At 52.1% G+C, this 12,167-nt stretch overlaps 2 protein-coding genes across 6 annotated transcripts in view; one reads left to right on the top strand and one right to left on the bottom strand.

Annotated features, from left to right (window-relative positions):
* Positions 1 to 4,488: 4,488 nt before the first annotated feature.
* Positions 4,489 to 11,753, bottom strand: Swi5 (SWI5 homologous recombination repair protein; the record flags this gene model as incomplete). Its single annotated transcript, XM_019207880.2, has 5 exons — positions 4,489 to 5,327; positions 6,848 to 6,942; positions 7,683 to 7,804; positions 11,407 to 11,455; positions 11,635 to 11,753. Coding segments are annotated over 5 exons (450 nt in total), but the record flags the coding sequence as incomplete, so codon positions are not given.
* Positions 11,754 to 12,006: 253 nt separating this feature from the next.
* The window catches only part of Golga2 (golgin A2), a 17,017-nt gene continuing 16,856 nt past the window's right edge, over positions 12,007 to 12,167 (top strand). For all 5 annotated transcript variants that reach the window (XM_033759064.1, XM_010627300.3, XM_010627303.3 and 2 more), the window contains exon 1: positions 12,007 to 12,152. In XM_033759064.1, the coding sequence (XP_033614955.1) occupies positions 12,069 to 12,152 (84 nt within the window). In that variant the 5' untranslated portion in view covers positions 12,007 to 12,068. The remainder of the gene's footprint in view (positions 12,153 to 12,167) is intronic.

The raw sequence follows: 12,167 nt of genomic DNA, 5'->3' as shown, positions 1-12,167 counted from the left end.
CTCTTGAGGACTACAGGATTAGGATTACAGGAACGTATCCCACGCCGGCTGCAAACCAGAGTTTAAATTTCTTTTTCTTTCTTTGGTACTGGGGATCAAACTCAAAACCTTTCATGTGAGGCAGGCGCGGTGCCACTGAGCTAAATCCCCCGCCCAGGAGCCGGAGATTGAGAGACAGATAGAACTTTGTTCTATCCAGCCACGGAGATTTGGGGGCTTTTTGCTGAGGCAGCAAATGCTAACCGCCCGGACCCACACAGTGGAGGCCACGTCAGCTGCCTGGGGCCACACAGGTCACCGTGGGCAGAAGTGGGGCCTGATGGTAGTTTTCACAAACTCCACTTCAGTCGTCCCCAGGCGCTGCCAACCCACTGACATCTCACGAGAATGCTCAGCAGAGCTGTGGCCGCGTGGGCAGCGGGAGGACTCAGGCACGTGCCAGGACGGCAGGAATTCCTGACATTCTAGGCAGCACCCAGCGGTGACGTCCACGGTGACAGGTGCAGTGGAAACGGGACCACGGCAGCTCACCCTGGCTGGGCAGAGCTCCAGCGGGGGTGGAAATCCTTCCCCTAAGCAGGAGCTGGGCGTGGCAAACCGCGGGCCTCACCTGTCAATCACAGCCCGCACGCATGCGCATCCTCCGGGCGGGGCCCTGGCGCTGGTCCATCGGCCTAGTGGCCACTGCCTGCTTTCTCAGTAGCAGGTATGCAGGCTGTTTCTTTCTCCCACACTCCTCTTCTCCCTACTTTTCTTACCTTTAATAAAAGCACAATTTTTTTTTTTTTTTTTTTTTTTTTTTTGAGAGTGTCTGGCTGTGTAGCCCAGGCTTGCCTGGAACCGGAGCCTTCCCAGTGCCGGGCTGACGGGCGTGTGCCACCATGCCCGGCCTAAACATCTACTCTCTTTTGCTTGTGCTGTTCAGTTCTCTGGGAGAACCAGCCTAGAAGGGATCCCTGGCAGCCCAGTGCCTGGTAACAGGGTGACGCACTGAGAGACAGGCCTTTCTATGAAAGTTGTCAGAATAACTAAGTTGAATGCCAACTTTTATTTTGCATTCTAACCCTAGGTTTATTCAATACAATTCCTTCACACAACAAAGTACAAATATAACCTTATCTAAAATGCTACAAAGTTACAAAACAATTTTTTTTTGGTACTGGGGATCAAACTCCAGAACTTGCCCTTGTGAAGCAGGCGGCAGAACCACTGATCTAAATCCCCTGCCCCCCAAGTTTTTTATTTTTTGAAACAGGGTCCCTCTGATGCTGGGTTCCTAATTTTTTTTTTTTTTTGCTTTTTGAGACAGGGTCTCACTATATAGCCCAGGCTGTTCTTGAACTCACAGTGATCCTCCTGCCTCAGCCTCCCAAGTGCTGGGATTACAGGCGTGTGCCACCATGTCCAGCTTCCAACTCATTTTAATTGTCCTGATTCAGCCTCCTGAATGTTGGATTACACTTGTGTACTACCACACCTGGCCCAAACCTCAAATTCTATAGTACTGACTGTATAGTAAAATGCTACCGACCGTAGGGCAGCAAACACGGGATTTCACGAGGAGATACAGGTTCTCTGAAAGGTGGGAGCAGGTTCGGCGATGACAGTCAGACAAAAGCACTCAACACCGAGGTGAAGTTTGCAAATGCTGCTGCAATTTTATTTCTAACTCTAGGTGTTTATATACTAGTTTCAAGGGCACACCCCAAGACTGATTCCAGTCACAGGCAGGCATGAGAAAGATAGACAATAGTACTGTAAAAACTAAGACCACAAGGTCAAGGTGAGACCACACCTATATACCATCACAAAAACTAAGACCATTAAGTCAAGGTAAGACCACACCTATATGCAGTCAGAAGGGGAAGTTTGTAAGCAAAGGACTGGCTTCAGCATGTCACCTTCAGGATCACCTTCAGGACTTCACAGTCCGGGGCTCAGGGTCAGCACTTTGGCCGCCCGTCCTCTTGTGCCTCAATACCTCCCCATCTCTAGGAACATCTAATTGTTCCTAACCTTTCCTGGGCCCAGAATACAATTCTACAGATAATGAACAAATAGTAATAAAGACAAAATAGAACAGAATTACAAATGAACCCAATGTCCCCAAACTGCAGGCAGAGAGGCCAGCTATTCTCTTCACGGCTGACTTCGCATGCGGTGTGTGCCAAGGACTTCCAGGAGGCTTAACCCCGTGGGGACGATACCTCGGGTCTGGTTTCTGCCAGGTGACCGGCATTGTCACGCAGACTCCACTGGAGTGGTTGTGGCAGTAAAAGCAAAACAAAACAAAACAAAACAAAAAGCAATGTACAGGGCCGGGGATTTAGCTCCGTTGTTCCACCGCCTGACTTGCAAGCATAAGGACCTGTGGGAAAAAAAAAAAAAAAAAAAAAAAAAAAAGCAATGTATACATTGCCAAGGTAACCTGCAAGACCAGCATGCATGACAGGTGAAACAGGGGCCCCCCCGATGACTTGCAAAGCTGGCTCTCAACTTGTTCATGGACTTCTGAGGGTAAAGGAAACAAACAGGGCAGGCTGTAGTGAGAACAGGGAAAGAGGGGACCACTGTTGGAAACTAAGACACGGTGGGGACCCCTGGGGGGGTGTTTGACCCTAGATGCTGGAAGAGGGCTCAGGCAGGAACCCTAGGCCCACCAAGTCTCAGCCAAAGCAAGGTCTGGCCAGGATGCCCCTCAGTCACCTGGACAGGTCGGGCACCTGTCACCCCAAGGCTCTGTGGTCGAGCAGACTCTCAGGAGATGGGAATGGCAGAGCTTCCTAGACGGAATAGCACGGCACCCTTCTGGGCATGGCCCTGAGCCACCAGCACTCTGCAGCCGGGGCTCCCCACAGCTGCTCTGGGGCCCGGCTGGGGAAGGAACCTTTCCTCTGGCTCCTCCTTAGGCTAGAAAAGGAACTCTGGGTTTAACAGCAACCAACGGGATAAATCAAATGACCAATGAGAGAACTCCATGAGACCTGTGGCTGCTGAACCTGATCTCTTAATTTTTGCATCTACCTCCTAATTTCCTCAGAGGGATTTATCAGGTACAGCATGCATTAGCAACGGCACAGATGTTTTCCTTTCTTTCTTTCTTTCTTTTTTCTTTTTTTTTTTTAGATTTTGTGAGACAGGGTCTTAGTATGTAGTTCATACTGCCCTGTAATTCATTATGTAGCCCAAGCTGGTCTCGAACTCACAGCGATCCTCCTGTCTCAGCCTCCCGAGTGCTGGGATTATAGATGTGTGCCACCACGCCTGGCTTGTTTTTCTTAACTATAGGTAATCTAGAGCAATTTCCCCCCTTCCTTTTTCTTTTTGCAGTACTGAGGACTGAATTTAGGGTCTGCACACAGTCCTTTTTGGAGACAGGATCTCACCAAGTTGCCCAGGATGGGCTTGAACTTGTGATCCTCCTGCCCCCGCTTCCTAGGGTGCTAGGATTACAGACATGCACCACCATACCTGGCAGTCTAGAGTGGTTGTCATTTAATATCCCATGATTGAGTTGACAGCTTTTACTATAATTTGAACAAAGAGTTGCACTGAAGATGTTGGCAGTTACCCACTGGGAGGAATAAAGGAAACTAAGTTACCTGTAGTAGCTGCTCATTGTGAATTTCTCTATTTTGTTTTTTTCTTTTACCTATTTTTTGAGACAGGGTATAATCATGCAGCTCAGGCTGCCCTTGAACTCACTATGAAGCCCAGCTGGCCTCAAAGTGATCCTCTTACCTCAGCTTCTCAAGTGCTGGGGTTATAGGTATATGGTACCACGCCCGGCTTAAATGTGAAATTTTAACTACACCACTGTCTTTTGTTGTTGTTTTTTTTTTTTTTTTTTTTTTTTTTTTTTTTTTTTTTGGTACCAGGGATCAAACTCAGGATCTTGCAGTTGTGAGGCAGGTGGTGGCACCACCGAGCTAAAAAAAATCCCTGGCTCCATTGTTTTGTTTTTTGACACAAGCTCTCACTAAGTTGCCCAGGCTGGCATCACTTTTGTAATCCTCCTGCCTCAGCCTCCTAAGTGCTGGGACTACAGGAGTGTGCCACCATGCCCAGCAAGGATTTGGAATTTAGTCCGGTCTACATGTAGATTACAAGAATTTTAAAACAATTTAGAGCTACAATCTAATACCAGGTGTGATACAGTTTTTCTATAGAAACACAGCATCATCCTGAGTCTTCTCAAGGGTGAAAAATAAAAACCAACTTTCCTGAAAAATAAGTTTAGTTTTATCAGTTTTGACTTGACTTACTTGAGTGTAGCAAGAAAAGAGGTCCACTATATAGGAACATTTTTTTTACATAAGAATTTTATTTGATAAAATAGTTTTGGTTGCTGGGCATGGTGGTATATGCCCTATAATCCCAGAACTCAGGAGGCTGAGGCAGGAGGATTGCTACAAGTTTGAGGCCAGCCTGGGCTACACAGTGAGATCAAGCCCTGCCTGAAGAGCATAGTGAAACTGTCTCAAAAAACAAGCTGGGGGTTTAGCTCAGTGGCACCATGCAAGGTCCTGAGTTTGATCCCCAGTACCCCCCCAAACCAAACACCAAGAAGCCCAGACTAAACCAGATTCCAGCAGTGTCCTCATCCCTCACTCTAGCTCCTACCGGTCTCCCCAGCGGAGAGAGCACAGCTTCAGTCAGAATTGGGCTCAAATCCCCGCCCTGCCGCTTCTGCCTGTGACAATGAGCAAGTCACTCGTCTCTCAGAGCCTCCATTTCCTTGTCTGTGGTGTGTTTCTAAGTGTCAGAGGGCTGGGCACGGCGGTGCACGCCTGGAATCCCAGCACTCTGGGAGGCCGAGGCAGGAGGAGTGCAAGCTGGAGACTAGGTTGGGCAACTCCGAAAGCATGAATGGTAACGGCTACGAGTGCCTAACGCAGTGCTCGCCGGGAGGCGGCTACAGCCCAAGGCCGTCTCTTTCCCAGGTGCGAGCAGGGGCTGTCAAAGGACGGGGAGTCTGAGCAGATGAGAGCCGAGGCGGCCACATGTTCATTAACAGGCAGGACGCACCGGCCCAGCACAGCAGCTGTGGGACCCTTCGGGAACCCTGAACTCGGCTCCCTGCTCTTCCCCGCCCCCCTCCTCGGGCTCCTCCTGAGTCTGGGCGCCCCAGAGAAGGCCGCCCGCATTCCCTACCTCCCACCCCACCCCGAAACCCAGCAGGGCGCTGGCCGGGCTCCCATGGCCTCTCGGATCCACACGCGTCCGTCTCCGTGGGCTGTGAGCAGGAGGCCCCGGCTCAGCTCAGTCGCTCACGTCCAGGTCGAACTCTGGGTACAGCTCTTTGGTGGTGACGCCTCGGATCACAGCTGCAAGGGAGGAAGGCAGCGTGGATATCCAGGGAGAAGCGGCTACAGGAATGGCCAAAACCCCCGCCGCTGTTCTGACCCCCACCCCGGGCGCTGCCGCCTCCCCAGGGCGAGGGAAAGGAGCCTCCTGGCCTCCCTCAGGCCCTCCCGTGGACCCTGCCACGCCTCAGCCCGGCCCCAGCAGATGTGAGCCCCACCTTGACCTGGCAGCTAAGCGACTTACTCTCCAAAGCCTCATCCCATTGTGCAGGGTGCAGCAAATCCCCTCTTCAAACTCTGGTCTTTTATTTTTTGGCACAGGACGTTGAACCCAGGGCCTTCACACTGAGCTACATCCCCAACCCTTTTAAAATTTTGAGGCAGAGTCTTGCTAACTTGTCCAGACTGGGCTTGAACTGGGGATCCTTCTGCCTCAGCCTCCCGGACTGGTGGGATTAAGGGTGGCAGGCATAGCTTTAAAGACTCACTGTTTCCAGGGGAAGGCTGTCCTCCTTCAAGCATCTTATCTGTTTCCATCTGCCACTGTATTCATACTCAGTATTCTCCATCTTGGCTCTGTTTCCTTCAGAGCCCAGACCTTTTTAATAATTAATTAGCTGTGTTCATCTACTCAACCGACCGCTGCACTAAAACCAAAGCCACACAAGAACAGACCTAGCGTCTGCTCACCAGGTCTCCAGCACCCTGGACGGTGTGGGGCACAGAGACACAGGGCTCAGTAAATATTCACTGAATAGGCCGGGAGTGGTGGTGCACGCCTGTGATCCCAGCACTCGGGAGGCTGAGGCAGGAGGATCGCTGTGAGAGAACAGCCTGGGCTACGCAGTGTGAGCTCCAGGTCAGTCTCAACCACATAGTGAGACCCTGTCTCAAAAAAAAAAAAAAAAAAATTCACTGAAAAAAAAAAAAAAGGGACAGGCCACAGACGTCTGACATAGAAACGAGAGGCCGAGATACAGTCGACAGACATAGGATTCCTAGATAGCCCTGGCTCTGAACACGGCCTCTGGCTACCGGGAGCCTGCTGAGCCGCAAAGTTTGTCTGAGGCCATCTCTGCATGTCCCTGCCCTTCGAACCAGCCCACACATGTCTATCATGGCCAAAGCCCTCTGGGTATCTAGACTGACTGTAAGGTGGGACAAGATTCCCCTGTAGGACACAAAGTGCTGTCTTTGCACTTGCCTCCTCTTCAACAAGTCAGCACTGGAGGCCGAGAGGGCATCTCCACCACTGGGGCTGTAGGCCCCAGAAGAATGGGGACCCTAAGCTGGGTGTGGTGCTGCACACCTGTAATCCCAGCACTCTGGGGAAGGCTGAGGCAGGAGGATTGCTGCAAACTGGAGGGCAGCCTGGGCTACCTAGTAAGACTTTGTCTCAAAACACCATGGGGAGCAGAGGCTGGAGAGAAGGGCGGGTGGGGATTTAGTGAGTTAGGAGGCCCAGGAGCAAAATCCAACCCCTTAGAGGAGGCCAACACCCTCATCCCTGGGTGCGGGGGTCCCCCAGGGTCTCTGCTCACCCAGCCTGCCCAGCAGCATCTGCCCCACGTCCTTGATGTCGTTGTACTCGTGCAGCTGGGAGATGTGCTCCTCCAGTTCATCCACCCGGTAGCCTCTAGGGAGTGATGGAGGGGAGACACCACCACAGGAAGTCAGTGCAGACCCCGGGCGGGGACAGCAGCGAGGCCGGTCTGGCAAACGGTCACAGCAGGTATACTCAGCGCTCGGCACTGGGGACACAGGAACGGCTGGCGGACCTTGCCCTCCTGGCAGATGCTCCCTGTCCCTAAGGGGGGCCCCCAGGTGAGGGTCTCACAGATGGACGCGGGATCCAAGCCGCCCGGCAGATTCTCCCGAGTGGGACACGCATACCCCTGAGCGGCTCAGTGCCTGCCACTGGGAGCTCCAGGAGGTGTGGATGAGCCACTTCCCGTGTACTGAAACCACTGCAGAGGAAGTGAGTGCTTGTGGAGGCGGAAGCAGGGCAATTTCCAGCGTGGCTCTAGGCTCATCCAGGTGGACCTTGCCCTCCCAGAGAGGCTACTCAGACCCCTGATAGCATATATATTTTTTTTTTTAATGTAGTTCAGATTGGCCTTGAACTTGAGGAGATTCTCCTACCTCAGCCTTCAGCCCTAGGATTACAGGTGCGTGTCTCACCATACCTGGCCACAGTATTTGGCTAGTGTGAATAGGCTTTAATTACTAGTCACTAGCTAAGTATTGTTGTTTTTGTTTTCTGCAGTGCTGAGGATAGAACCATGGGCTTCGAGTATGCTAGGCAAGTACTCTACTGCTGAGCTACAGCCCCCAGCCCAAAGTTATACAAACTTCGCTTGGGAGCCTAATACTTACTCAGATATTAACTGGGATATCTCCTTGTCCAGCGTGTCCCTCTTCTTCTTCAGCTCCTGAACGTCAAGGTGCAAGGACTCCTTGCTGGTCCCATTAGCCTGGCCAGACTTGGCAGACGGCCGCTGAGTGGCAGAAAAAGCCATCAGCTGGACTGACCAGTTTTCTACAACTCAGAGCTTATGTGATGTTCCCAGATAGCCGCTCCTTGCTTCTGCTTGGTAATGCCCTCCAGCCCTCAAGGCCAGAGAACATTTCCTGCTGCCTGGAATGTGGATGTAATGCTGGGGCTGGGCAGCCATCTTGGGTGAAGAGGCAGAAACCACATGAGCTGGCATGGTGGCACAGGACTGTGGGCCGAGCTACTCAGCTTACGGGAAGCCGAGGCAGGACTGCAAATTTGAGGCCACTCTGGGCAATTTAATATTAGAGACCTTGTCTCCAAAAAAAGGAGCGGGGCTGTAGCTTAGCACTTGGGTAGTTCAATCTCAGCAGTGCCAAGAGAAAAAAGTGCCCTACGTCAAGGGTGTAGTAGAATAAGAAGGAGGCCGGGGTCCCTGATGCCAGTTTATGCCACTGTTTATTTACTTTTGGTACTGGGGGTTGAAACCAGGAGAACTCGACTACTGAGCCCCTTTTATTTTTGGTACTGGGCATTGAATTTAAGCTTGCGAAGCAGGCGGTGGAACCACTGAGCTAAATCCCGGCCCTGAGCGCCTTTTATTTGGACGCACGGTTGCATTAAATTGCCCAAGATGGCTTCAAATTTGTGATGCTCTTAAGCCTCCTAAGTAGCTGAGATTACAGACGTATGCTGCCAGCCTCGACAGAATTTTTTCCTTTTTGTGATGCTAGGAATCAAACCCAGAACCTCACACATGCTAGGCAAACGCTGTACCCCCGAGCTACCTCCCAGCCCTATTTCAGGTCTACGCGCACTCTCAGCTATACCGAGTCCTAAGGGACAGGCCCACCCTGGCCTCCCATTCGACTCCACCGAATGTGCACCTTGTTTCTTCCTTTGGGGGTCTAGTTCACCTTTGCCTTTTCTGCCTCTAAAAGCTGCTAAGGCTGGCACTTCTAACTGTACTGTGCACTTACTCTTCAGGAGGCATCTGCTGGACACCAGCAAAGATACAACATACAGCCAGGCCCTCATGACCAGGGAACACTCAGCCAAGGCCCAGAGAGAAAGGCCCAGCAAATAGCTCCTTCCTGAACACGGCTCTGTGGAAAGCTCTACTCACCTCCTCAGAAAGGCCCTTCCTCACTGCCCTGCCTCAAATGATACCTCTATAGTTCCCCCGCTGCCCTGGTGATTTATCGCGCTCCTGACATGTTGTTCCACATCGTTATGGTGGTGAACTCTGCAGGGCAGGGATTTGGGGTTTAGTTCCGGCTGACAGCACAGTGTCTGTGACGGTACTCTGGTAAAAAGCTGGTAGAGTGCAAGGCAGAGGGAAAAGGTGGACAGAGGGCCTGTACAGCTGATGCCATAGTGCAGGAGAGGGACGCGGGTTGGAGGGAATGAGGGGTGTTTCGGTGTGAGAGGCGTGAGTAGATGAGGGGACAGTGGTGTGACCAAGAATGAAAGCAACCACTTGAGGTGCTGTTTAGAGATGCGGCCAGGCAGCCTGGCGTGGCGGTGCACACCTGTCATCCCAGCACTCTGGGAGGCTGAGGCAGAAGCCTGCAAGTTGGAGCCCAGCCTGGACAATTAGGAGACTTAGAAAGACTCTGTCTCAAATTTAAAAACAAAAAAAGAAAGAGAACTGCTGTAGCTCAGTGTGAAGGCCCTGGATTAAATTCCCAGTACTGGTTTAAAAAAAAAAAAAAAAGAAAGAAAAAAGAAGTAAGGCAGACCTTACTGTGAGAGCCTGGGTACCATGAGCAGATATCAGGTTGGCAGGGCCTTGCTATGCAAGTAGTCCAAACTGGCCTCAGACTCAAGGTCTTCCTGCCTCAGCCTCCCGGGTGCTGGGATTACAGGCCCCTATATCTGGGTGAGGCGAAGCTATTCTACAGGCAGCTCTAAGTGTCCAGAGAAAGTCAGGATTGGTGAGAGGCAGCAGAGCTGTGGGCACTGGAGAAGAGAAGAGCAGAGAGAGGAGGCAGAACCACCGGAAACGCCCATTTACACAGGAGAGGCTGGCAGAGGGGCCGGCCAGGTGAGGAAAGAGAAACGGACGCAGGAGAACAGGATGACTGCTGCGCATGAGGCCCAAAGAGGAGAAAAGAAAGGGTCCCTGCGAAGAGCTCAGGCTCTGGTTGTGAGGCTGCTTCAGTTCAAATCCCCTAGCTCTGCGGCTTCTGGACTTCACCTCTCTGGTACTCATGGGCTTCAACCATAAAACAGATGCTGAAGCGTCTGGCTCAAAGGTGCTGGGGGACCTGGGAGAGTCGTACTAGAGCAAGCTGACTGGGATGAAGTAAGTGCACAGCAGGACATGATTTTAGCAGAGCACACTGGTGCACACCTGTAGTCCCAGCACCTGGAAGACCTCTGGGGCCCAGGAGTTCAAGACCAGACCGGACACAATACTGAGACCTCATCTCTCTTAGCCTTATTTATTTATTTTTTTGTTTTTTGACACAGGGTCTCACTATGTAGTTGAGCCTGACCTGGAACTCACTATGTAGCCCAGACTGGCCTCGAATTTACAGCGATCCTCCTGCTTCAGCCTTCTGCTTCAGCCTCCGAGTGCTGGGATTACAGGCGCCACCACGCCCAGCCTTAAAGAGCCTTATTTTTAAAAGTGTATGGCGGGTGCGGTGGCGCATACCTGTAATCCCAGCACTCAGGAGGCCGAGGCAGGAGGATCACTGTGAGTTCGAGGCCAGCCTGGGCTACATAGTGAGTTCCAGGTCAGGCTCAACTACATAGTGAGACCCTGTCTCAAAAAACCAAAAAAACAAAAGTGTAAAATTCGTTACTATGAATGTTATCATTATGCATATTTAAAGTATACCAATAAATGTTCTGCTTCAAAAAATAAAAGTGAATGTGAGTTTAAGGCCAGCCTGAACAGAACAAGACCCTGTCTCAATAATCTAAACAAAAATAGTGAATTAAGGAAAGAACGGGAATGAAGGCCGGGGATTTAGCTCGATGGTTCCGGTGCCTGCCTCAAAAGCACAAGGTCCAGAGTTCAATCCCCGGTACAAAAAAAAAGGCTGCACCGATGGATACGTAATAATAAACATCTGCTATTACTATACTAATGACTGCTCATTTAAGGAGAAATAAAAGTAATTTACGGATGGATACTTAAAAAAAAAAAAAAACAGCCAACCAAAAACCAAAACAAGAACGACAAAGGCGTAATTTGCATGCGTGTGAAACTGAAGGAAGTACTCTGGAGGCTCCACAAATCCGCTGCTTCCAGCAAACCTCAGCTTCCCCCTTTATTATGTTCGGCCTCGCCTCCGGTCTCACGTTCTCTGGGGAGCCCTACTCGCACCCCGAAGTCTGGGCTGCCCTCTCCCAACCACACTCATACAGTCCCGGAATTTTTTTGCCTGTTTATCCCGCTTGGCCTGTGGATCCTGGGAGGGCGGATGCTGGGCTGAGCAGGTACTTAGTCAAGGAACAAACGAAAACCAAGTCTTTCAAGACCTAATCGAGGATGGTGGTGGAAATCTCTAATGTGGGGGAGAGGAGAAAGGGCCTGGGGTTCTCGGCGGGACGGGTCGGCCGGGGGCAAAGGCCTGGGAGGCGCATACTCACCGGGGATCGGAAGGCCCCGCGGTAACTCCGGCTCAACCCTGGTTCGGTCCTGGGGAGGAAGCGGAAGGGACAGGCTGATGGCGCCGAGGGACCCTGAAGGAAGGGGGTGTGATGAGGGGGATCCTGGAGGTGATTCCCGAAACCTGCAAGTGTGCGGAGGAGCCGTGAGAGCTCAGGAAAGGGACAGTGAAGTGATGCACTTCTCCCTATTGCTCGTTCCTCGCCCACCTCCTTAGCCCTGGGGTCCGAGGCCCCCTGGTTGGGGGACTCTGCAGCGCCGGAGGGTCCAGGGCCGGAAGCCAAAGAGCGGGTACCGGCCCGCCAGGTAACCAGAAGGTAACCAGAAGTCACTGACAGAAGGGGCGAGGAGTCCCACGGCCACAGCCAGGGCAGACCCCGCCCCCGGAATGGGCGGGGATAGCAACTGCGCGCGCAGCTTTCAACGTGACCCTGCCCACCCACGCGCCCTCGGGGCAGCCCCGACCACGCCCCCACAGGGCAGCGTCTCTCTCATTGACCAATGGGTCTAGAGGACTGGGGTCACTCCCACACTGACGTGCACAGAGTTTAGTACCGCCCAGGTTACGCCCCTTGTGGCTGGGCAGCGTCCTGACGCGGTAGCTTTCGGAAGGAATTCCGCAGTGGCTGATGGGATTGTGGTGATGTGGCCCCACCCCTTCCCCCCTCCCAGCCCCGGGATGTCGGAAGAGACCAGACAGAAGAAATTGGCTGCGGCCAAGAAAAAGGTAAAACGCACCAGG

The sequence above is a fragment of the Fukomys damarensis genome, unplaced genomic scaffold (assembly GCF_012274545.1).
Source record: "Fukomys damarensis isolate Sample0158 unplaced genomic scaffold, DMR_v1.0_HiC HiC_scaffold_36, whole genome shotgun sequence".
NCBI lineage: Eukaryota > Metazoa > Chordata > Mammalia > Rodentia > Bathyergidae > Fukomys > Fukomys damarensis.
This window is presented reverse-complemented; position numbering and strand designations above follow the sequence as displayed.